This window comes from Camelus bactrianus, chromosome 36 (genome assembly GCF_048773025.1).
Source record: "Camelus bactrianus isolate YW-2024 breed Bactrian camel chromosome 36, ASM4877302v1, whole genome shotgun sequence".
NCBI lineage: Eukaryota > Metazoa > Chordata > Mammalia > Artiodactyla > Camelidae > Camelus > Camelus bactrianus.
Window position 1 is genome coordinate 1208363 of NC_133574.1, and position 24218 is coordinate 1232580.

Below are 24218 nucleotides of genomic sequence, written 5' to 3' on the forward strand. Positions count from 1 at the left end.
CTCTCCGGCCTCGATGGGACTCCGGCCTCCGGTAACGGTCACCACCACCACCGTGACGGCCGCTGCTGTCCCGGGCTCGTGAGCCAGACGGCCGATCCTGTTCACGCCTCAGAAAAATGCACCGGAGGTTAAATTCCCCTGCGCTTTTGAACAACGGGAAAAAAGTGATCCCAGCTTCCGGAGTACAGGGGGAAGTAAGTATTGCATTTCATCCTTCCACAATCGAGACATTTGGAAAATCTGAGGAGGCTGCACCTTTTACAGATGGAGACGTAACAGGTTTTTCCTAGTTCCGGACAACATACGCTAGAGGAAGCATAACTCACCCCAACAGTCAAGTGGCAAATGTGTGACTTAATAGTGGAAAGCAGGTTCTTGGAAAACCTCTCAAAAATATATGGAAACAATTAAGTCACGATCGGACACTGCGAACGTCCGAAAGGGACTGTTGAACAGACATCGGCAGGGCTGACACAGAGGTGTCACCTCTGTTCCCTCTGGAGCTGTGAGAATCCCAGGGTGACGCTGTCCACAGGCTGAGCAAACTATTAATTGGCCATTTTTAAACGCCCCGTGGAGTCTAGAAACAAGCAAGCATTTTTCCTGCCCAGTGTGTCGCACCCTTGTGGCTCGATCCGACCTTTGTGTATGTGCCATTTACAAGTGTGCGTGTCTTAAGAAAGGAAACAGGGAAGAGAAAAACGGGGAACGTTCCGATGGAGTGTGAGGTGGAAACAAACACAATTAAAGCAGTAATTAGAAAAGCGAGAAGCTACTGATTTTGCAATTTTCTCATGTTATTTCCCAGGTATTTAAGTATTTAAACGCCTGGTAAGTTTTCACCTTCAGACACAACATCGCAGGGTAAGCGAGGTTAAGACCGGGTGGTGGCCGCAGTGGTTTCTGCAGCATGACGCTGACGGGGAAGGAGGTGACCGTGCTGTGTGTGACAGATGTGATGACCGTCTGGCTCTCGTTCCCAGACGTGCTGTCCGGGAGAGGAACTGCTCAGTTTCTCTTCCTCTCCACCTGGTGGAGGTTGACATACATGCGACTTGATGCCCATACAATGATTACTCCATTCTAAAATGTCAAAAACATAAGTTAAGGGACTTTAACCCGGAAAGTTTAAGACAGTCACGCTGAACTGTGTTAAAAGCCCATGGTGTGGCTGGGATGAGCCACTTAAAAGTGGCCAAAAAGTGCAGTAACAATTAGACCTGCAGGCTTTTAAAAAAGTGACTTTGAACCAAGAAAGGTCAACTGGAAGGTACAAAGTCCCCCAAAATTAAAGCAAAGGAATGAAACGGACACATTAAAATGACTGTGGAAGAAAACAGTGGCCTGAGATTAGTCAAAATGTAGTAGTGATGGAACGGGCTAGTTTTGAAAAATCATGAAAAATCTTTTGAGCTAACTAAATACATTACATTTTAAAACCATTCTTAAATCCGTTATCCAGGAAATACGTTGGGAGTCATATGCAGGTCTGGCAGCAGTGAACAAAGACTATTGGATTTTCAATTCATAAAGCATTTGGACGTACAGTGTTTCAATTAAAACGAGGACACCATTTTTTGGTAAAATCTGATACATTTAATTTTGGCATAATAGTAATTTATGACATTTTAATATTTCAGAAATACACTTTTGTGTTTAACAAATCACGGAAGAGCTCAAAATAGTGGCCTACAAGCACGCTTTCGCTCCGAACACCAGGCTGCCGTTGCACTGCAGGCAGTGCGTGCCGTCCCGGGGGTTGTAAGATCCAGGGCTGCAGATCACTGCGGAGGAAAGAGGAGTCAGTAAGGAGCGGGGTCCCAGGGCCACGCAGATCAGCTCTGCACAGAGGACACGCTTTCAGAGAAGATTTTTTTTTTTCAATTGTGGTAAAATACACATAAAGTTCACCATCTTCAGTGGTGTTAAATACAGTCAAATCGCTGTACAACGGATCTCCACAACTTTCTCACCCGGGAAAAACTGCAAATCTGTCCCCGCTAAACTTCCCGCAGGTCCCCATCTCCTCACTCCCGGCAGCCGCCAGTCCACAGCTTGTTTCTACAAGTTTGACTCCTCTGAACACCTCGTGTAAGTCAAAAGTCGTGACTTTTCAGCTTAAACCAAGACCATGACCTCAAACAGGTTTCCTAATCATGTGATGTGATGCTGGAAGGCTGACGGGGCCGTCCCGTAAGGCGCAGAAGCAATTAAAGGTCAGGAACCAAGTGTGACGGTCAGCCGGTCCAATCTCACTGTGTTCAGAGGTGCCGAGACCGCTCGCCACGTGGGGAGGCCTGCGGGTTACTTCTGACGGTCCTGATTCCAGTTCCTACTTCTGCCCCGGGCTGAAATGTGTGGCTTGGGAAAACTTCCTTAGCCTAACTTCCCTCAGGGCGACATGCCAACAAAAGGACAACGTGCATCGTGAGAAAGCAGCCAAGGTCACACACATCCCCGCCCCCGAGTAACTGCGGGATGCTGGGCCAGGAGGTCAGTTCTCTTAGTTCCAGTCTTCCCCGCGGCGTGGGGCCAGGGAGCCCATGCGATGCCACCGGTCCTCCACCCCGGTTACCCTGTTCCTCCTTGTCCTGCTGCAAACGCTGCAGGCCGCCCAGGACGCACGCGGATGCTAACGGCACCCCTGAGCCCGGGGACTACAGGCCGTCTTCCTCTAGCGCCACGATTTAATAAACAGTACATGCCACCGACCGGATCTGGGTCATAGCATATTGTGTAATTTCACATCGTTCCCTCTAAAATATTTTTTTTTCAAGTTGGGAAATATTTTAACTGTCACTCAGAGGAAGTATTTTCCATTCTAGGTTCTAAGGAGTTCCTGAAGTTTTAATAAGCATTTTATTTGGGAAATAATGTTCCAGATGCAAAAAAAAATTACTGGGTAAACAAAACTAGATAGACTTGTTTGCTGCTGTAATGGCGACGTGTGTGAAGTGAGACCATGTGTGGTTAAACTCTCCTGGTACGATGTTTCTCGCAGGCGTGTGACGACGGCACACTTTCTCTCAAAACACGTACTAGTATCTCTAAATTTCTATAATTAAAGTTAAAACTTAACCAAAAAAAAAAAAACAAATAAAAGTAACAACAGTCAAGCAACAAAAGGGGAACCAGTTTGCAGCTAGAAAATCAGCGATGTCTGCTAAACAGAAAACATAAACAGTTCAGATGAAGCCATGATGAAAGGACAGAAAACTAATTTAAAAATAGGCATGAAGGAACAGAAAATCTGGAGGAACCTGTAGCGAGCAACGGGATTGAGTCAATAATTCAAAACCCCCCAATAAGGAAACTCTCAGGGCAGGCTGGCTGCGCTGGTGCTACTACCAGAAAGTCAAAGGAGGGTTGAACCAATGCTGCTAAAACGCTTACAAACACAGAAGAGAAGGAACACTTCTTACTGAACCTATGAGGTCGGCACTGCCTCAAGTGGATACTCAAGCAGGTGTTCTTCCGTAAATGTTCCCAGAAGCAGCGTTTACAGCAGCCAAGATGTATAAAGAACCCAAACGTCCACCAGTGGATGCGGGTAAACAAGTTAGGTATGAACCAACAACGCAGTACTGTTCAACCATAAAAGGAACGGCATATGGACACATGCTCCGACGGGGCTGAATCGCAAAAACATTACGCTGGGTGAAAATGAGCCACACCCGAAGCGACACGTATGGTGTCTTTTCATTTATGTGAAATGGCCAGAATAGGGACAGAAAGCAGCCTGGCAGTGGAGAGGGGCAGAGGGTAGCGAGAGCAGGGAGCAACCACTGAACAGGCACCGAGCTTCTACTGGAGACGATTCAGGTACCTGGGAACTCGGCAGCGCGGTGTTTGCACAGCACTGGGTACTCAACGCCACTGAGCTGCTCGCATTACAATGTTCGCGTGGAGCTGCATTTGACCCATGGGCCAATATAAACTGGTGCAGCGCGTGTAAGTGATAACCAGAAAGGGAAGAGAGAATAGCGCAGAAAGCAATAAATGACACAGATGACCCAAATTCGGTGCTAAAAGGCAGACTACAAAGCCACGGTGAACTCTTAAACGCATATTACTAAGGGAAGGAAGTGGATCTGAAAACGCTACACACCGTGTAATTCCAAATCTGTGACACTCACACTACATACAAATATTAACTATGACCTTAACGTAAGAGCAAAAAATTCCTAAAAGAAAACATAGGGCTAACTGTTCATGACTTTGGGTATGGCAGTAAATGTTTAGATACGGCAACAAAAAAATAAATAGGACTTCATTAAAATTTAAAAAAATGTGTGCATTAAAAGACATTGTCAAGAACTCTGTCAAATGGCTGAGAAGCAACGTTAACAGGGTGTATCTCCAACTGACACGAGATCTAAGAAACCGGGAGTGATTACATTAATGTCTAACAACGTAGACTTCCACGCAAGGACTATGACTAGGAACAAACAGGTGTGTCACATAATAATGGAGAGTCCAGTCATCAAGAAAAACAGCAATCCTAAATGCTTAATTAATCACTTAATTACTGAGTTTCAAAAGCCTTGGAAGGAAGTAAAGGCGGAGCAGTCTGACCCACAGCCACAGCCGGGAGCGTCGGCGCCTCACTCCCACAGACCGACGCAGCACGTGGGAGCCGGAGCCACGGGTCTTCTGCAGGAGGCGACCGCCACCGCCGCAGGCACGAGACCGAGCTTGCTACTCAAGTGCGCACGGAGCGTTCGCTCATCAGGACGAGCCTCTTCCTGAGCCTCAGAGCCTTTCTCAGAACAACTCAAAGTTAATACATGGTGTGTTTTCTAAACAGACAAAGTTAGTTGGAAATCAACAGAATAAAGACATACTGGGAATGACCGGTTATATGGGAATTAAAAAGAATGCCACTAAGTGGGCCCTGGGCCAAAAAAAAAGAAATCACAAAAACCAAAAACTAGAAAGTATTTTGTGCTGATTGAAAACTTAAAAATAAATCAAATTAGTGGGATGAAGGTAAACCAATGTTAGGGAGAAACATACAGCTTCACATGCTCACGTAAGAAAAGAGAAAGATGTAAAACCAACGCAGTGTGATGCTCCCTTAAGAACCTAAAGACAGAAGAGCACATTAAGTTCCAATGAGAAAGAAAGCAAAAAAAAAAAAAAAAAAAAGAAGAAAATGTTAAAGAGAAGATATTAATGAAAGAGAAATCAATCAATGGAAAAAATTAATGAAGTGAAAGCTGACTCCTTGAAGCCACTAATAAACTTGATAAACCTCCAGCTAAAGCTTGTAAAACCGAAAAGAATTAGTCAAGATAAATGAGCAGTATCAATAATTAATGAAGAGACATTACTACACATTCTACAAAATTAGTGGTAAAATAAGACAACATGGGGATAAACGTGTGGAATAAATCTGACCGTTTAAAGAAAACGGACAAACACCTTGCACATACAAATTCTAAAAATGGGCTCAGAAAACCTGAAAAGCACTTTGTCCCTTCACCACTGTAATTACAATTCCTCCCACAGGGAGCTGCAGTCCTGCTGGAGGGGCAAACCCTCCTCTCATGCCCACTCAGCCCACTGATGGCGGCTGAAAACTAGAACCAAGACTGTCCTGACTGCCTGGGGGGGGGGGGGTCGCTAAAAAGCAAAAGACATTGGGTGACTCTAGAAAGGAAGTTAACAGAAGCGACTCACACAGAGACAAGCGTCACATTTTTTTTTTTAAGTTTTCTCTCCAAACTGAGATTTGCAATCATACAGGTTACAGCCTAACTACCATGTTCACTGTTTGGAAGATTAAGTATGTTCTGGATGACAAGTTTTCATCGATTCTGCCTCTAGAGGGGATGCAATCTATTCACATCACAGTAGGCTTCTTTGAAGAGACTGACATGCTAATTCTAAATTATATATATAGTACTTAAAAAGCCACAGAATAAGCAAAGTAATTTTTAACATAACAGGATAGTCATTATTATAAACCTACAGTAATGAAGCTTTGGTGAAACAATAAACATAAAGGTGAACAGAGCAGAATTAACCCCACATGAATATAGTCAGTTACATTTTTGACAGAGGTACCAGGAAAATTTAATGGGAAAGGAAAAGTCTTCAACAAATGGTGCTGGATCTCCAGGACAGGCTATCTGCATTTGTGAAAAATGATTATGGACTCTTATCTCATATCAAATAGAAAAATCAACTCAACACCCAGCGTAGACTTACATGCCCAACCCCAAAATACCAAACAAAAAGCCCAGCTGAAAATCTTTGTGACCTTAGGGTAGGAAAAGGTTTATTAGAACACAAAAACACACGAATCACAGAGAAAAAAATTAATAAACTGGATTTCTTCAACTTTTTGCTTTGAAAACAAAAATTCAAGCCACAGCCCAGGAGAATGTATTCATGGCACATATATCAGGAAAAAACTTTTGTCCATACTATACTGAGAACTCTTACAACTCAGTAAGACGAACAACCCACTTAAAAACGGGGAAGATATTCAAACAGACACTGTGCAAAAGAATATCAACATCCAATAAGAACTTGAAAATACCTTTTAAAAGGAAAATTAAAACCAGAATGAGATACCACTACACATACACACATTTGAGTGGCTACAATTAAAAACAGTGACCATATTATGTTTTAGAAAGTATTTACAATAGCTGGAACTCCACAGTTTTGCTGGTGGAATATAAAATTGTACAGCCACTTCAGAAGTAATTTGGCATTTTTTTTATAAAGTTAAACATACACTTACCGTATGACCCAGCAATCACAATCATAGGTATTTTTCCAGAAGAACTGAAAACATATGTCCACACAAAGACGTGTACAGGAATGTTCATAAGCAGCTTTATTTGTAATGGCCTAAAACTGGAAACAACCCAAATGCCCATCATCAGGTGAATGGATAAACAGACTGTGGTATGTCCATTCAATGGACTACTTACTACTCAGCAACAGAAAGGAGCAGACTATCAATACATGCAGTAATACTGACGCCGCCCAAAATCATTGTGCTGAGGGAAAGAATTCAGACAGAGGTTACGTACTGCATGATCCCATTTACACAAAATGATAAAAATGCATGCAAATGTATAACGACACAAACACACCAGTATTTGCTTGAGAATGAGTGCTGAGGTAGGACTGATTCCAAAAAGGCACGAGCAAAATTCAGAGCCATGGCCAAGGTCCTTCTCTTGACTGCAGTGATAGATTCATGGCCACATACGCGTCCAAGCCATTAAACTGTGTGATTTCAGCATGTGTAGTTAGTTAATTGTATGTTAATGCTGAGCCCAAATTAATGTTTAGCTGAGACATCATTTATTGATTATTGTGTTGACTGACTCAATAAAGGCTAAACGTATAAAATCCTGAATTGGGATGAAAATACCAATTTCTGATAATGGATCTATTATCCATTTGTATGTGCAGAAAGGGGAGAAATGGATTGCTCAGGCCTTCACTGGAGGCTTCAGCTGTGTCCTACTTAAATCACTTTAAATCTTAGGACACGAAGCAAGTGACAGAACACGGAACTTGTTTGCAATGAGTGATGTATGTGTGTTTACAACATCATATTCTATATTTCTAGATGTTTGAAATATAACATTATAAAGAAAGATTTTGCTTCCAAAGAATCATAATGTATCACACACACACACACACACACCTTCCCCTAAAAACCAAAACCAAACAAACCTCAAGGTATAGACAGCTTCAATGAGAATGAAACATTTGAGGAAAAAACTATTAAAAATTTTACACAAACCATTTAGAAAAAAAGCAAGAAGAGGGAACATTTGCAATTCATTTTATGAACAGCAATGCCCTAATAAAAAAAAGTTTACAAGTATTTACAAGAAAACTACAGATCCAAGTTCCACATGAATACAGACACAAAAATCCTTAATTAAGTATTAGCATTTACACCCCAACAATACATAGAAATTAGGAACAATGATTGCATGTAGTTTACGAGGTCAGTTCAAACAAAGTTGGCTTAACTCCTATGTATCAATCAGTGCATCATAAAATGTGATAAAAGACACTAAACATATAATCAACTCAATGGTCTATAAAAATATGACAAAACTCAACCTCATTTATGACGGAAAATCAGAATAAATAAGGAATGGAAGGGAATTTCCTTTGTCAACTGGATTAACGGCATCTCTGAAAACCCTCCCACTAGAACCACGTCTAACTGGAACAGGAGGAGGCGGCCAGCTCTCACCACTTGTGCTGAGCACTTTGCTGAGCGTTCTAGCCAGACGAATGGAAATCACAGATGAAGCAGTAAAATTGTCTTTACTCCTAACTGGGATGATTAGGTATGAAGAAAATCAAAAAAATAAAGAATAATTCTTAGAACTAAAACTGAGTTTTAGCAAGGCCACGCAATACAAGGTCAGTATTTCTGGAAGAAAACAGGAAAAAGTCGTCAGGAATCTGAGGTAAGCAGAAATCTCTTGAATGGACACAGTATCTTTGAAGCAAAAATTGAAAAACTCAGTTTTGTCAGAGTTAAAACTTCTGTATTTGAAAGATATCATTAATAAAGTAAAAAGAATACATATGGACTTGTTGCTAGCATATGTAAATAAACCTTCTAAGTCACTATCTAGAAGAAATATAACCCAATAAAAGGGTAGAAGAAAAGGTTTCAACAGTTCACAGAAGAATACAAGTGAGCGCTCAATGAGAACGTGGGAAGATGTTTGACATCGTTAGTTACAAAGTAAATACAAAGTGCACCACAGACAAAACAGTACCACACCCTCATCGGGACGGTGAAAATCTAAAAGATGGCCAGTACCAAGACCGCAGGAAAAACGAAACAGCTAGAAAGCTCACACACTGCCCGGTGGAGGTATAAAACCAAACAGCTGCTCTGTAGAAGTCTGGGAATTTCTCAGTAGTTTTAAAATACGTTTTACCATTTTTAACCTACAACTTAATTCTTACGTGTTTACCCCAGAGAAATGAAGACGCAGTTCCACAACAACGCTTACAGAGAAGCTTTATTCACAATAGCCAAAAGCTAGGAACAACCCAAATGCTGATCAAAAACGGAATGGATAAGTAAGTAGTGCTGAGGTTAACAGGCAGTTGTAAGTGGTTACAGGGTGGCGTAAGGGAACAATCTGGGGCAATGGAAATTCCTGTATCTTCACTGTGGTATTGGTTAAATGGATGAATACACCTGCCCCAACTCACTGAACTGTGCAGTTAAAACGTGCACGTTCAAAGGTAAAATGAGTGCATTTATTACATCTTAATAAAGTTGCTCAAAACATATTTCCCCACAAATACTGCGTGGTCTCATCGAATTGGGTTTAAAGATCCCAAGTAAGAGGCAGATGCCATCTGATTGGATTTAACGAGCCAGATCAAATTATCTGCTGCCTAAACAAGTGTGAAGACATAAATTTAAAGTAAGGGGCTAGTAAGAGTTACAGCGTTTGTAGCAGTCAGTGTCATATGTCCGTCTGGCTAAGGGATACAGGCATGGCTGTGAAGGCTTTGTAGATGAGATAAAAGTTTACAATCAGCTGACTTTCAGGAGGCAGGCTGGTGGGAATGACTTAATCAGCCAAGAGCCTACGAACGGAGCCGAGGCTCCCCTGAGAAGGAGGAAATTCTGCCGGTGGACTTCCGCTTCAGACTGTGCCCAAGAGTCCTGCGCCTGCCCTTCCTGAGGGCTTGCTCTGTAAATCTGACAACGACGTAGCTAGCTGTCACAAGCACATAAGCCAACTTCTTGCAGTAAATCCCTCAATATGCATATATCCTACCGATTCTCTGGTGTAACTCTGACTGATAAACCGTGGTAACACTGCGATTAGAAGAAGAAGAAGAATCTGAAGTTGGCAGTATTAATGTCAGACAAAGTCAAGGCAGAGGAAAGGCTGTTACAAGGAATGAAAAAATATTTCATAATGATCACGGTGTGACTATAACCAGAAGATACAGCATGAAACATGTTTCAGTAAATTAAAAAGTGTTCTAACCACACAAAGCATGTTCTCTGATAGCTGAATTGTATAAGGTTTCAATAAAAGAAGGATCTCTGGAAATCCCCGTAACATTTGGAAACTGAACATCACAATTCTAAAAAACAACTACCTGAAGAAGAAATCAAGAGAGAAACGAGCATTTTGAAGTGAATGGAAATGAAAGCACAACAGGGCAGGTCCTGTGAGGTGCCCCTGAAGCTGTGGAGAAATCAATAGCTGGAATGCCGCAAGTTATTAAAATGTTGCCCTCCCCCGAATAACCTGAACAGCCACATGTACTAAAGAAACTGAATTTTTAGCAAAAAAAAAGACCAAACAAACAAACAGAAAACCAAAAAAATAAACTTCTCAACAAAGAAAACAAAGGTTTTACTCCGCTGTTTCAGCTGGTCTCACCCTGCTGCTTCCAGGAAAATGCAGGAGGCAAGGCGGAAACTGATGAGGGCACTGTTAACGGATTCTTTCAAGCAGATTTACAGATGCAACACGCTGACAACCAAAATGCAGCAGCCGTTTTTACAGAACGTGGCAAGCGGATTCAAGAATCGGAGCGGAGGGGCAGCGGACCTCCTGGTACAGACGGACGGAGACTGGGACTCACTGAAAGTTACAGCGACCTGCTGCAGGGACCGAGTAGGAATCAGGGGAGCAAGAGAGGATTCAGAAACACGCCCACCCATGTGGACAGCTGAGCGCAGCACCGGGTAAGGATGAGCTCTGCAATAAACGTCTCTGAGAAACATGAAGTAGAAAAGACTCAGCTGGGGTCTCAGTGCCGACCGCCTCCTCACACTCAGCCAGCGCTCTTAGGCATTTCTGAATTCTAACACCTCCTGGATGAACCAACGTAAGTGTTACAATAAAGGCATTTTTGAGTTTCTAAAGACAAGGAAGATTTGGTTTATAAAGGGCATGTGGTGAGTTAGGCAATGAAGCCGGGGTTTTAGTACTGAAGGTTTAAAGTAAGGAGATGATTACATTTGGAACTGAGACGTGTAACTGGAAGCCATGTGGGGTAGGGGCTAAAACGGGGAAAAAGTAGAGGGATCCCACTCAGGGAAGGACCGGGACCAGCCCAGGCACAAGGAAAAAGGATCCAAATTAAAATTGTTACAGCGGGAATGAAGACAAGGGGATAAATCCGGGAGGAGGGCAGTGAGGGAGAAAGAAGGGAAGGAGGACTTCCGCTGCCCAGTTAGCAAGCCCTGACTGGCAAAACCGCGATTCCTGTGGGTGAGGCTTCCACCCTGAGCAGACAGCGGCCGGGGGGGAGACACAGTCCTCACTCCACGTGGCTGTAAAAGTTTGCCTTCATTTTCTGAAAAGTCACGTGCAGAATCCATTAAAGGAAATTCCAAAATGTCTACGGTTACCCATACACTGAGAGAGAGCTTAATTTAAGATGCTGTGAACATTCTGAACTGTTAAAGCAACATACCAAAAAAATGTGAAAAATCAAAGTGTTCATTTTTTTGAGATCAGTACTCACATTTCTGTAAATCCACACAAGGAAACGACTCAAAAAATTAAAGCTAGTTAAGTACAACTGTAAATAACATTTAACGCAACAGTAAAAACAGGAAACACTCTAAAGGCCAACATAGACGAAATGTTTGAACGTAACTCCTGTAATTAGCCGTTTTCAGTAAACAGAAGCCATGTGCAGACAACAGAAGGGCATGGAAGCGTGTCGACAACTTAACGGTTAACAGAGCAAAAGGCATACTGATTTCATCGTTCCTGCGAGCCATTTATTGATGGCTCTGTTAGAGTGGTAAATTCATGAAGGCAAAGATCAGGTGATAGCCACACACAAAGGAAATGTCTGAATGTCGGAGAAATAAACACTTGTGAACGTTTATTTTTCTTGAGTATGCCTTCAGTGTTACAGTGTTCAAGCTTTAAGGGAAGATTTAAATTTTTTACCTTTTTACTATGAAATGTTACACACAGGAAAAAAAAAAAGAGACATGAATGTACCGTGTGATGAATGTCAGCACAGAACACCTGTCTGGGGACGATTCAGGCCACACGCGGAACGCTGCCACCGCCTCAGAATCCCTCTGTGTTCCTCTCTGTTCGTACTTCCACCCCGCCCTCCAGAAGTCAACACTATTCTTCTGTGTTACGGTAATGATTTCCTTGGACTGCGTGGCAGTTTTAGCTGTTAGTGTTCGTGAACAAATCTCTATAACACAGACCTTACTTACGCCTAAGCGGCATGCATTGACTCTACTGCATTTGGCTTCTTTTCCACACGTTGATAAAATGCACCCAGACGCTTGTGCCCCCCAACCCATGGATCGCGGTCACGCCCCTGCAGTGTTCCAGCGGATAAACGTCTTACTGTTACTCACACATTCTACCACGAATGGACATTTGGGTTGTCTCTAGTTTGGGACTATTAGCAAATACGCTGCAAGGAAAGTTCCCTGAGAGTCAGACGCTAGATCACAGAGCACGCGCACCGTCACGTTTACAGTAACGCCAAACGGCCCCCCAAGGGGCATCACTTACACACTCGGGCAGCGTGACCACATCTGGGACGGCACAACACACCCTTCTCCGCACCTAGCATGCGAGGGCTGGGTAGCTTCTCCAGCCTGACAGCTGTGTAGCCGGATCTCATTGTGTTTTTAATGTACATTTCCCTAGTTACAAAAAGGTTGGACCCATTTTCACGTGTCCATTGACCATCTGGAATTACGTGTTTGTGAACTACTTGTTCAAATCCTCTCCCATTTTTCAAAACTGTTTTGTCCTTTCCAGAAACGTTTTCTAGGGGCCCTGGATATGTTCTGGGTGCCAGAAGTCTGAGGCTCAGTCACGCCCTAGCTTGGGTGGTGCTTGCTAAGACTGTCTTCAAAGTCCTGCCACGGGTCTCCAGTCACCCACAAAGCCCTCTTCAGGGACACAAGTTCATCTTTCAGGCCCCGCCGACCTCTGACCTAGGCTGCTGTATATAATCTCCCCTTGGGTCCCCTCCCTGTGGTTTAGCGGTTTCAGGTTCTCTAATTAATTCATGGATGCACCTCCTGTGTCTCCAGACTTTGCCAGCTGAGAGCACATATTTGGGGGGAGCAAAACAGTTATTTTTAGAGGCAGAAAACATTATAGAGATTTTTACATACGTTCACTTATATAGTTTCCATGGTGTCTGTTGTCAGGAATAAAAAAGTTGCTTAATGAACTTGATCACGCAGGACAGCACGTAGTAACATTAATGTGAAAACCACACAGTAAAATTAGGGTACCTGAGAACAGTGTTCTCTGAACTTTCATAAAGGCAAAAAATATTGAAAGGTAAAATTATTTGTACCTCTGCTCAGAGGTTCAAAACCTATTATTTCACTTAAAAGAGCTATGTTTAACTATTGCAGAATGCTTAGAATAAATAAGATGCAAGTATGTAAAAATTCTAGTTCGCCTTAAGACGTCACTGAGTGACGGTATAAACGCACTTAACAGGCAGCCGCAGCACTCAGTTTCGTTTTCACTGCTTGAGTGATAAACATCACCACAGGTTATCAAAACAGTGGCAAGGCTGGCACTTCTAAGTGCTTCATTAAATCGGTACTGTATTTCCTAAGATAAACATCTCAGTACATTTTATCCAATTTCATACCCTTAAGCAAAAAACAAAATCATGAAAAAGTTAAAGCAAAACACAACCAAATTAAACAAAGCGAAGCAAAAATAGCATTCAGCGCTCTGTCATTCAGAAAGGTCTGTAATCTGACGTAAGACGGGAGGAAGAGGAAAGGACAGAAAAGACTGAATGACCACGGTGCCAACTCAGTGATACTGTATCAGGAAGGCTTCCGAGACTGACGGCCAACTGGCTCACTCGGCAGCTCGAAGCGGAAATTCAAAGACTCTGAGGCCCCGGGCTCGCGGTAAACAGCCTCCCCGGGCCTCTTCCCCCAAAAGCCCGCAGATGGGGGGAGCCTGACAGCCGCTCACACCCTGCAGGGCTAGGGTCAAAGGTCGGAAGCAGCTCCCGGGGAGAAACAACTCACAGACTTATTTTCTGCAAAGGTAAACAGGTACCGAATGTACACTATACAAATGCAAATTCACCCCAAAAAATGATTCTAAAAGAAACATATTTTAGCTCTTAAGGCAAGTGACTCTAAGTGACTTGGAACCATCATCTGCATTTCCTGCTCCGAAGCCCTCTTTCCTGCCACGTGAAAACAAGGCAAAAATCAGGTTAGATTTTTTTTATCCTGTTCTGTCTTCAGATTGACACGGCCTTTTCAGATACATGACTTCAAATAAATTAGAGAAATATCTTAGTGATAATAAAAATAAGCGACAGACATTGTTAGGTAGCATGAAAATAAGTGAATTTTCACAAACGTAAGCCGTGAGAATCAGAGCTCGTCACATACCACAGCACTCAGGACACTTTGGGTGTTTCAGGACGTTTATCCCGAACCCGGGAAAGCAGCGGTTAATCCACACCATCTGGAGAGTGCCTTCGATGTGGTAAATCTCAGGCAGGGATTCTGCGCGTCTGCCCACCACTTCCACTTGCTGATTGAAAAATCTCTCTATGAGATTTTTAGCCTAAAATAGAAATAGAACTTTTTTCATATTATATTATCATAAATATATCATTATATTATATTATCATAAAGAGATGTATTTTAGGACAAATAAAGTTGCTTGTGTATTCAGAAGCAGGAGAAACAAACTCTCAGTCTTTATTTTTTCTTGAGTTCACAGAATATAAATCATACACGTAAAACTGAAAAGATGTCACCCAGAGGCCTCAAATATTTGCAAATGTACTTCCTGAGACAACACAAAGGAAAATTTCAATACATAACCAAACTTTTCTGGTCCCCCTGCGTTTGAAGAATACATGGATGGACACTGGAGCAATACGAAGACAGCTCTTTGAAGTTAAATTTACTTTTAAGCAATGCTCTCTAGCAATGAACTGTTCTTAGAGAAATGTACTTTAAGAATCTTCGTAAGAAGTACCCTGAGGCGGCCAGCCGCTCCACTCTTCCCACAAAGAAAAATTAGGTTTAGAGACAAGAGGGAACAGAGCACATGTTAAAACTCGTAGCTCTGTTTCAGAAGTCAAATGTACAAAGTAATCGAGGCTTCACTCCAATCTCTGATAATTAATTACCTCTTGCCTGGTAATAATTACCGTGGTGCGAGTCCTAAGGTCCACAAGAGGCTTGTAACATCTCAGTGACTGGTGCGCTTCACCGTCGGAGCAGGAGTTGCGGGCAGGAGCTCACACCCTCCGGCAGCCAGCCGCCCTCCAGCCCCCCTGCGCTGCCCTGCCCTCTGGTCCCGCCAGGAGCACGGGCTCCTGGCACCACGCTCATCTACGACCACTAACGGTGTACCCCGATCTACTCATTTCTTCAGTATCTTGCAAACTGCGTCCCTCCCACGAAAATGTCTATAAATAACTGTGAAAAACATTTTTCAATATACTGTATTCAAGTCTTATTCTATTCCTGAATTGCTGCATTTTTTACAGATTAAATAGTTTTCCTGGGCTTCTAATAAATTCTGTCAAGTTTGCCGCTATTTACAATTTTGGTTAAGGAAGTGCTTTTATGAAGTAATCAGCTACAAATGTGGTATTTAATTAAGTATATTTAAATGCAGGACTGCCAATGGAAGTTTTAGGAGACACAAACATAATCACTTGGCTTCCTGACATCTTATCCAGAAAAAAACAAAAACAAAAAACAAAAAGCAATGAAACTGGGCCTGAGAAAACCTGATAGGAACAAAAATCATGTTGTAAACCAGATGCCTGTTTTCCTTGTGAAAAGGAGAATGAGGCTAAATCTCTTATTTGACAAAAATGGAAAGAAGGTAAGGAATTACCTGAATCATTAACAGATTTTTTTTTATATTAAGTACGTTGATGGTCGACAAAGGGTTAAATTGTACCAAACAAAGGGTGAAATGGAGGAACTCTCTCAGTTGGGCAAGGATTAAAGATGAGAAAGTAAAACTTCCTGGACCAGTCTGGACGACGACGCAAGAACCAACCGTAATTACAGAGACACAGATAAATTAATCAGCTGATTTAACTGAACAGACATCAGATTGCCTGGCCCAGGCTACTTCTCCCTTCACTCCCCTAAAGAAAACTTTACAGAAGGATCAAGTGTACATACAAGGGGTAAGTTCTGTAATTACCAGGTATTGATTGCTGGACGATAGTAAGAAACCATTACCACCTCGACAAGAAGCAGTTTGTAAAATAAACTTCTGGGGGGGCGGGGGTTATAGCTCAAGTGGTAGAGGGCCTGCCAAGCATGCGTGAGGTCCTGGGTTCAATCCGCAGGACCTCCACTAAAGAAAAAAAAATTAAATGAATAAACGTGATTACCTCCCCCACCCTCTCCAAAATAAAATAAACTTCTGCATGGAGAGGCTGAACAGCTTGCTTTAAATGCCATAATCTGTTCCCCTGTTCATCAAATTAGGGACCGAGAAAAGTGCCGAGAGAGGCTTTCGTATTTGTTCGACTGAGTCCAGCCAGCCCAGAAAGCAACTACTTAAAACTACGGCGTCCCAGGACGGGTAAGAAACGTCACACCGCGCACACGCCCCGAGTCCACCTGGTGCCCCGCCACGCCCACGGGGAGAGCGAGCACGTGCCAGGTGCTGCAGACAGGGCGCTTTCAGGACCGAGTCCGATGGAGACCTCTGGTTAACATCTGTATGGGGTATCTCTCTGGACAAGAGCTACAGTTATCAGATGGGGCTGGAACAACAACAACAACAAATGGAAACAGAGGTAAGGTGTCTTAGAGGAAAGGGAAAAGAACTGCGAATCCGCACGGGATTGCTCAGCGAGAAGAAGATCGGGAGGGTGTCCGGACCCTGCAGGACATGTCCCAGTGAAGAACTCCTGAAAACGATTAAGTGAAAACACAGAGGCGTCCCTGTCACGCAGGAACACAGCACGGACAACGCACATGCATGCGTACAGTGAGCGGGCGGAGACTCTGTGGCAAAGCCTGGCTGCGAAGCAGAGCCGACGGGCAGAGGGTGGAGGGGAAGGGTCACGTCACCCCGTGAGTGCTGTGAAAGCTGGGATCCATGCTAAGAAGTGCACTGAGTCCCAGAACTTGGCAACACAAAAGTGTAGCCTCACTCTGTAGAGACGGCTTCAATCCTGAAGCCAAAGACAAGAGTCCCCTCTCCACCCCGGACGTCCCTGAGGACGCGGCTGTTCCCCAAGGCCTGAAACCTGCTCTAGAAAACAGGGTTCTCTCCGAGAAAAAGTAAAGGCAAATTACAATTCAGGTTTTGAAATTATTAGAGATCTAAACTGTGACATTAAGGTGTTTAAAGCAGCATATTTCAAATCGGAGAAAGCAGAAAGGGAGTGGGAGGACAGAAGCGACACTTAAAAATGCAGAAGGCGCCACATCTGCAACCACACGGTGGGCCAGACACTCTGAGGGATCCTCCTGCTACAAAGCACCCAACTGGACAGAACAGAACAAAGGTCTTGTGTAGCTGCGTTTCAACAGCAAGAGAGGGAGAAAAGCAGCAGAAGGGAAAAAAGGACAAGGGCAGAGAGAGAGAGAGAGAGCGCAAAGGGCATTAAAAATGAAGAGGAAATTACAAACCGAGCACTAGCCAAGTGCCCATGTCATTTCACGTCAGTCTGAGTACTCCAGTGCTGTAATTTACCAGCCGAAAGAGACAAGGAAGAAAAGCCTTGAACCTGTTGAAAAACAGGCAAAGCAAAGCACTGAGCAAGACGCTAAGTACAACAGCAGAGCGAGGGCGATGAACTTCAGTCACAAAAGGGAAATAACAAGAAACCTGCCTGCCGGCCCTGGGGTAGGGAGGGGCGGGGGTGGTGGAGAGCAGACTCCTCCGTGAACTCCTGCACAAGGGCTGCCTCGCAGAGCGGGTGTGGGCATCGTTACTGGGTTTGCTGTGTGGCACAAGACGCCCTCGTCAGAAACTACCGTAACGTCTGGCTTTGCTGGAGAACGGCCGTGGACCGCCAGGCAAGAGCCAACACCGAGACGCTGCGGACAAGCACAGACAACCTAAGCCAATGGGGCGCATCTGCCGACAAAGCGCTGCTGGTGAGAGAGGCCGCATCGGCCAGAATTAAGAGGAAGGGGATGGAGTGAGAAGCGACAGGAGCGACAGCAAGCTGCCAAGTCAGACCGTCAGCGGCACCTCAGTTACCCACACTGGAAAACAACGATACGAAGCACATCCAGACCTAAGAGCGCTTAAGGAAGCACAGGAGAAGAAATTTACACACCACAATCAAAGAGACGGAGTATCTGAAAAGTAAGCCACTTAACCACAACCAACGGAGGGAGTGGAAAACGGAGTGAAATTTAAAACGCACCGGACAGACTGAACGTCAGATGAGACCCAGCTGGGCCAGAAATGCTGAACACTATGAATGACTCGAGAAATTACTCAGAATAAAGAACACATAAAAGAAGGGGGGAGAAGAAGCAGGAGACACGGAGAAATCGAGATAATCTAAAAACGTACGAAATGGAAGTTCCAGAGAAGCAAATGGAGCCAAAGGCAATTTTCAGGAGTGTTCTGGCAGAAAATCTCCAGAACTGATGAAAGCAATGAATCCTCAGGCTGCAGTGGAACAGTACGTACTGGAAGAGGAAGAATGACCTGACCAGGAAGGCTGGGGTGCAAGGAGGAGCGGAGAGCAGAAGGAAAGAAAAAAACGGGCAAAACTCTGAGGAAACCTAGATGGACACTGACACTCTGAAACAATCCTAAGAGTAAGTAAAAAAATTTTTAAAAAGAACTACAACACTAGAAAACCAAACCTTGAAAGATTAAAGCAGGTCCTAAGAGTAAAATGTCTTTAAGGTCCTTGTTCGTTTCTGGGAGGCGCCATGAACTATGGAACTTTTGGTTCTGTTATCAAGAATGGATGTTACAATTTGAAGCAAATCCACAAAAAGAGTAAAAAATATATATATAAAACAAGAAAATACATATAAAACAACAAAAAGTCAATTTAAAAACCTTTAATCAATCCCAAAAAATAGGGAAGGAACAAAACCTGAACAGAAAACCTGGGTAAATGATATGATGCATTACGCTAATTGCAGTAAGTCTAAGAAAGACATATACTGCATAATCTCACCTACAAACAGAATCATAAAAGTATCAAACTCACAGGTACAGAGAACAGACTGGTAGTTGCCAGAAGCACGGGTTAAAGGGTGGATGAAGTTAATCAAAATGTAGTCAAAAGGTACAAACTTCCCGTTGTGAGGTAAGTCAGTCCGGGGAACGTGATGCACCGCACGGCGACTCTCGGTAATACTGCTCTGTATATCTGAAAGTTGCTCAGACAGCAAATCTTAAAATTGTCATCACAAGGGAAAAGATGGCTAACTACACGTGGTAACAGATATTAAGTGACTGTGGTAACTGTATCAGAATATATACATATATCAGATCACTACGTTGTACACCTGAAACTAATACAGTGTTACTGCTTACATCTTAGTATAAATAAATAAATACATAAATGAAACTCTAAAAATACTTTAACAACTGAGTAAGAGTGGCATAGGAAACAGAGGAGGAACAAAAATAACAAAAGACGACGGAAAATGAGGAAAAATGAGGAAAATAGTAGGTATTTACAGCCAATCATATCAAGAGTTACATTAAATGTTACTGAAGTAAGTATTTCAACTAAAGAGTTTTTTACTGGGGGAAACGGGGGTCAATCGCATGCTTTCTACAAAAGACATGCATTTAAAATATAAAGACAGACACACTGAAACTAAATGGATAGAAACACACAGCTCTTGCGAATAGTAACCATCAGAAGACAGGTAACAATATTAATTTTAGACGCAATTTGAGAATAAGAGATAAAGGGGGCGTTTATGAGGATAAAAGCATAAAAGGATAAGGGAGGCACAAGGCTTTTAAGTGTACATGTGCGCAATACACAGAGCTTCACAATGAATGAGATGAAAACTGACAGAAGTGAAGGAAGAAATAAATAATTCCACAATCATAAATACAGATTTTAACACCACCTTTTTTTTAGCAAATGATAGAACTACACTTTTCAACAAAAATCAGCAAAGACACGGGAACAGGGCTGACAAACTATACACTGCCCACCAGCGAGCCACCCGTTTCTGTAAATGAAGCTGCACTGAAGCACAGCGACAGGATGATGGCAGATTTCTTGGTTGTGAAAAAACTAGTGGGTTTGTGAAGTCTGAAATATTTACTGTTTGGCCCTTTACAAGGAAAATTTTATCAACCCCTTAAAAAAAACCTAACAACTGGATCACTCACCTTTATCTGATGACAAAACATTACGCCCAGCATCTACATAACACTCATCCTTTCAGATGTACATAGTACATTTCACAAAACTCGGCCATGTGATGAATAAACTTAGAAAGACTTAACATACACAGTGTTTTGACCACAACGGAATTAAACTAGAAATCAGGAACAATACAATATAAAAAATGCAAAATATTTAGAACTTAAGCAACCTTTTACTAAATAATTTATGGGTCAAAAAAAAAAAAAAGGGAAGCTAGAAAACATTTTGAAACAGAGAACACATACAACTCAACAATGCAGAAATGAGAGATTACCAGTACAGATGCTACGTATGTTAAAAGCGAAATGAGGGGATGCTGGGCAAAGAGCACAAAGGTCCAGGGATGTGGGATGAGTAACTTCTGGAGATCTAACGTACAGCCTGGTGACGCCAGTCACCCAGACTGCACTGTACACTTGAGATCAGCCAAGAGATGATCTCAAGTGTGCTCACCACTCCCACCAAAAAGCAAGCACCTGAGGTGACAGACACTTTAATTAGCTGAACTGTGCTATCATCTGTATATATCAAACCATTCTGCTGTACACCTTAAATATATACAATTTTTATCAAGTATATTTCAGTAAAGCAATCAAAAATATAATTTCTAAAAATGATGCTAGAAACAATTTTATGCCCATACAGTTTGACAGTCTGGATGCAATGTATGATTACCTTGTCAAGTATAATTTACCAAAACTGAACAAAATGAAAACAAAAATCCAGATAGTCCTACATCTAATTAACAAATGTCATTGCTAACGAAAATGTGCCTCAAAAGGACACTGCAAGCCGAGGTGCTGTCACCAGTGAATTTCACCAAACATTTAAAGAAAAAGAGTAATCCGATCGTTAAAACCTCTTTCCGAAAATGCTGAGCAAAGAGAATGTTTATTAACTCACTGTGTAAGGCCAGTGTTCCCCAATATCAAAACCTGACCAAGTCATTACAGAAATAATAATGTAACTATTCACACAGACACAAAATACTTAACAAAATTTTAATATAATGAACATACGTCTTTCTTCAATAGAAGCAGAAAAAGTATTGGACACAACTGAACAAACATTCATAACATGATCTCTCAGGAAACTAGGAATAACAGGGAACTTCCTGGATTGCATAAAAGTCATCAGTGAAAAATTCAAGTTAATATCTCACTTAATGGTGAAAGACTAAAAGCCTTCCCCTCAGATCAGGAACAAGAAAAAGGCGTCCACTCTCACTGCATCTGTGCAGCATGACACTGTAGACTCTAGCCATTCCAACAAGATCAGGCAAGAAACATCAGAAAGAAGAAATGCTGTCTGTCTGTCCGTGACAGGATGGTCCCACAGAAAATCCTAAGTATTTCATAAAGCAACTCTGATGAACTAACAAATGAACTGAACAAAACAGCAGGATACAGCCTGCAGATATGCAATATGCAGACATTCGCTGGGAATCGAAACAATCTGACAGACCAAATGATTTCTTTAAATATTCCATTTATGACAGCACCAAGAAACCGCACAGAACACTGAGGAATGAATTCAGCAGAAAACATGTAAGACCTTTAAGCCGAAAAATGCAAACAAACAAACATGGTGAGTGTTTTTTAAACCTAAATAAATGGAGAAAGACACCATTTTCAGGTATTAGAAGACGTGATGCGTAATGTCCCTTCTCACCAGCTGACCTGCAGATACACTGCCACTCCAATCAGAGGCCAGGGTTATTTTTAGAAAAATGACATGCTGATGCGGATTTTCAAAAAATTTTGGAAGTGAAAAGGACCCAGAACACCCAGAACAATCTCGACAGAGAATTAAGATAAAGCATTTCTACTACTTGAGATTATTACTAAACTTGCTGCAGAGGTGCAGAAGTGAAAAAGCGGGGCCCTGGCATGAGCACGAACAGATCAATGGAAGAAGACAGCGCAGCTAAGAGGAAATATAAACTATCTGGATCAAATCCCCAAAGAGCCAGACAGATCTTCACTGGGGCAAATATGCCCAAATAAATTTGGACTTAGTTTGGGGACAATTTCAAATTACTTAAGTCTTGCTAAAACCAAAGAAACAAATTTAGTAACACATAAGGAGCTAATGCCAGATGAAGAAGCCCTAAGGCAGAAAACTGAATGAAACCAACAACAAGGCAGATAGATATAGTCAATCGTCTTTTAAGTCCCCAGAATGTTTCCGTAAAAACACTCCTGCCTGTAACTTCTAAATTGTTTTTATTATGATGCTAGACATTTATAATGTTATCATATTAGCAACAAGCCAGAAAGCATCAATCTTTGTTTTGCCCTATGAAACCAAAAAGAGACTATTTTATGCCAAGAAAAGAAGGAAAGAAAAGAGGAGGAGGGGAATGGGAAAGAAGGGAAGGGGGGAAAAAAAGAAAGGAAGAAAGACAGGTATATAGCAAAACAAAACAAAACAAAAACCCAAGTGACAGAAAGTCACAGGGAAGAATGTTCCCAGAGCAACGTAATATAAGCACATTAAGTTCTAAAGGAGCCAACAGAGCTAACACAATTGCAGACCTTTCTCACTGAAAGCTTCACGATTGGACAGTTTCATTTTCAATTCTGCGTTTCTATTTAACAAGCAGATGGGAAGCTGGCCCTCAGCGTTACAAGCGACGTAAGAAAACCGCGCGAACGCCTCTACGAGACCATCCTGGAGGACGACCGCGAGTGGCACGTCCTCTCCCTGCTCCCGGCTTCTAGGCTTCAACGCACGTTCCCGCTCCTCCCGCACAGAAATGACATCAGCTGAGGGTCTGTGACTATTTACAAGTTTAAATATTGGTAGGAGGCTAAAAGGTACAGCAGGCAGTAGGTAAACTGTGATTAGTAAAGATTAATAAAAAGTCTTAGAAAAATAATGTGACCTTCTATTCTTGGTGCCCCCCTAATTTAAGTCTCATTTCCAAAGTAAAGAAAAAAACCTGTCCTAGGAATGGGATGTTTTTCAAATGAAAACACCTTGCCATATATAAACAGACAATTTAAACCGTATTTCAGGACGCTGAGCGAGTACAAATTAAGAAACCACCCCTCCGTCAGTTTCACCGGGCAGAACGTGATGGACGCTGACCTGAAGGCGTTACCTGTAGTTTTAGTAGGAGATTTTCACACTCATCATGATGTAAATTATTTCATATTCCAAATATGTTAAAGTGCTGTTTTTAACAAAGTGTTCGGAGTCCCTGAACAGTAATCTGAGATGGGAAAGTTTGCCACAGATTTACTGAACATGAAAACGATGTTAAACATAAGGTAAAAGAGAGACTAAATTAAAGTGTGGCTGGGAATTACAGGGTAATCTCCATCCTGAGCACAGATACGACGTGCTGGGCATCAAGCAAGATGAAAAGAGCGAACACACGGCACGGATCAAGTTTAACATCCAGGACGAGTCACAGTAACATGGAGAGAACTTTGCCCAATTGTGATTAAATTACTTCGCAACAGCCAACAAGGCCGGATAAATGGGAAAACTGTCTTTCTTAATACGGTTACAGAATGCTCGATTTCAAAGCGTTTCATAAAAACAGGAACTCTACTAAACCCTTACCATTTACTGTTTGATGTCATTTGATACAGTTTCAGTTCTATTGTCGAGTTCCCTACATGTGTCGGGGGGGCGGTGGGGGTAACGCATTTCACAAATATCTAAGGTGCTTACCTACACACTGAGCATGTTCTTTTTTTTTTTCTCTTTTTTCTCACCTCACATAACATACCTTAGCTAGTCTTTTGGAAGATTCACAATTATGGCCTGTACATGGCTTGGGTCCTTTGTCAGTGTCTACAGAGGAAACTGAGAAAATA

At 42.4% G+C, this 24218-nt stretch overlaps 1 protein-coding gene across 6 annotated transcripts in view; it reads right to left on the bottom strand.

Annotated features, from left to right (window-relative positions):
• Positions 1–1573: 1573 nt before the first annotated feature.
• The window catches only part of ZPBP (zona pellucida binding protein), a 47587-nt gene continuing 24942 nt past the window's right edge, over positions 1574–24218 (bottom strand). For 3 of the 6 annotated variants that reach the window (XM_074358642.1, XM_074358641.1, XM_074358640.1), the window contains 3 exons: positions 24131–24207; positions 14417–14594; positions 1574–1784 (listed from right to left, as the gene is read on the bottom strand). In XM_074358642.1, coding sequence (XP_074214743.1) covers positions 1690–1784; positions 14417–14594; positions 24131–24207 — 350 coding nt within the window. In that variant the 3' untranslated portion in view covers positions 1574–1689. Of the gene's footprint in view, positions 1785–6754; positions 6871–14416; positions 14595–24130; positions 24208–24218 lie in introns of those variants that run through there. The other 3 variants (XR_012504385.1, XM_074358643.1, XM_074358644.1) reach the window with 3 other exon arrangements.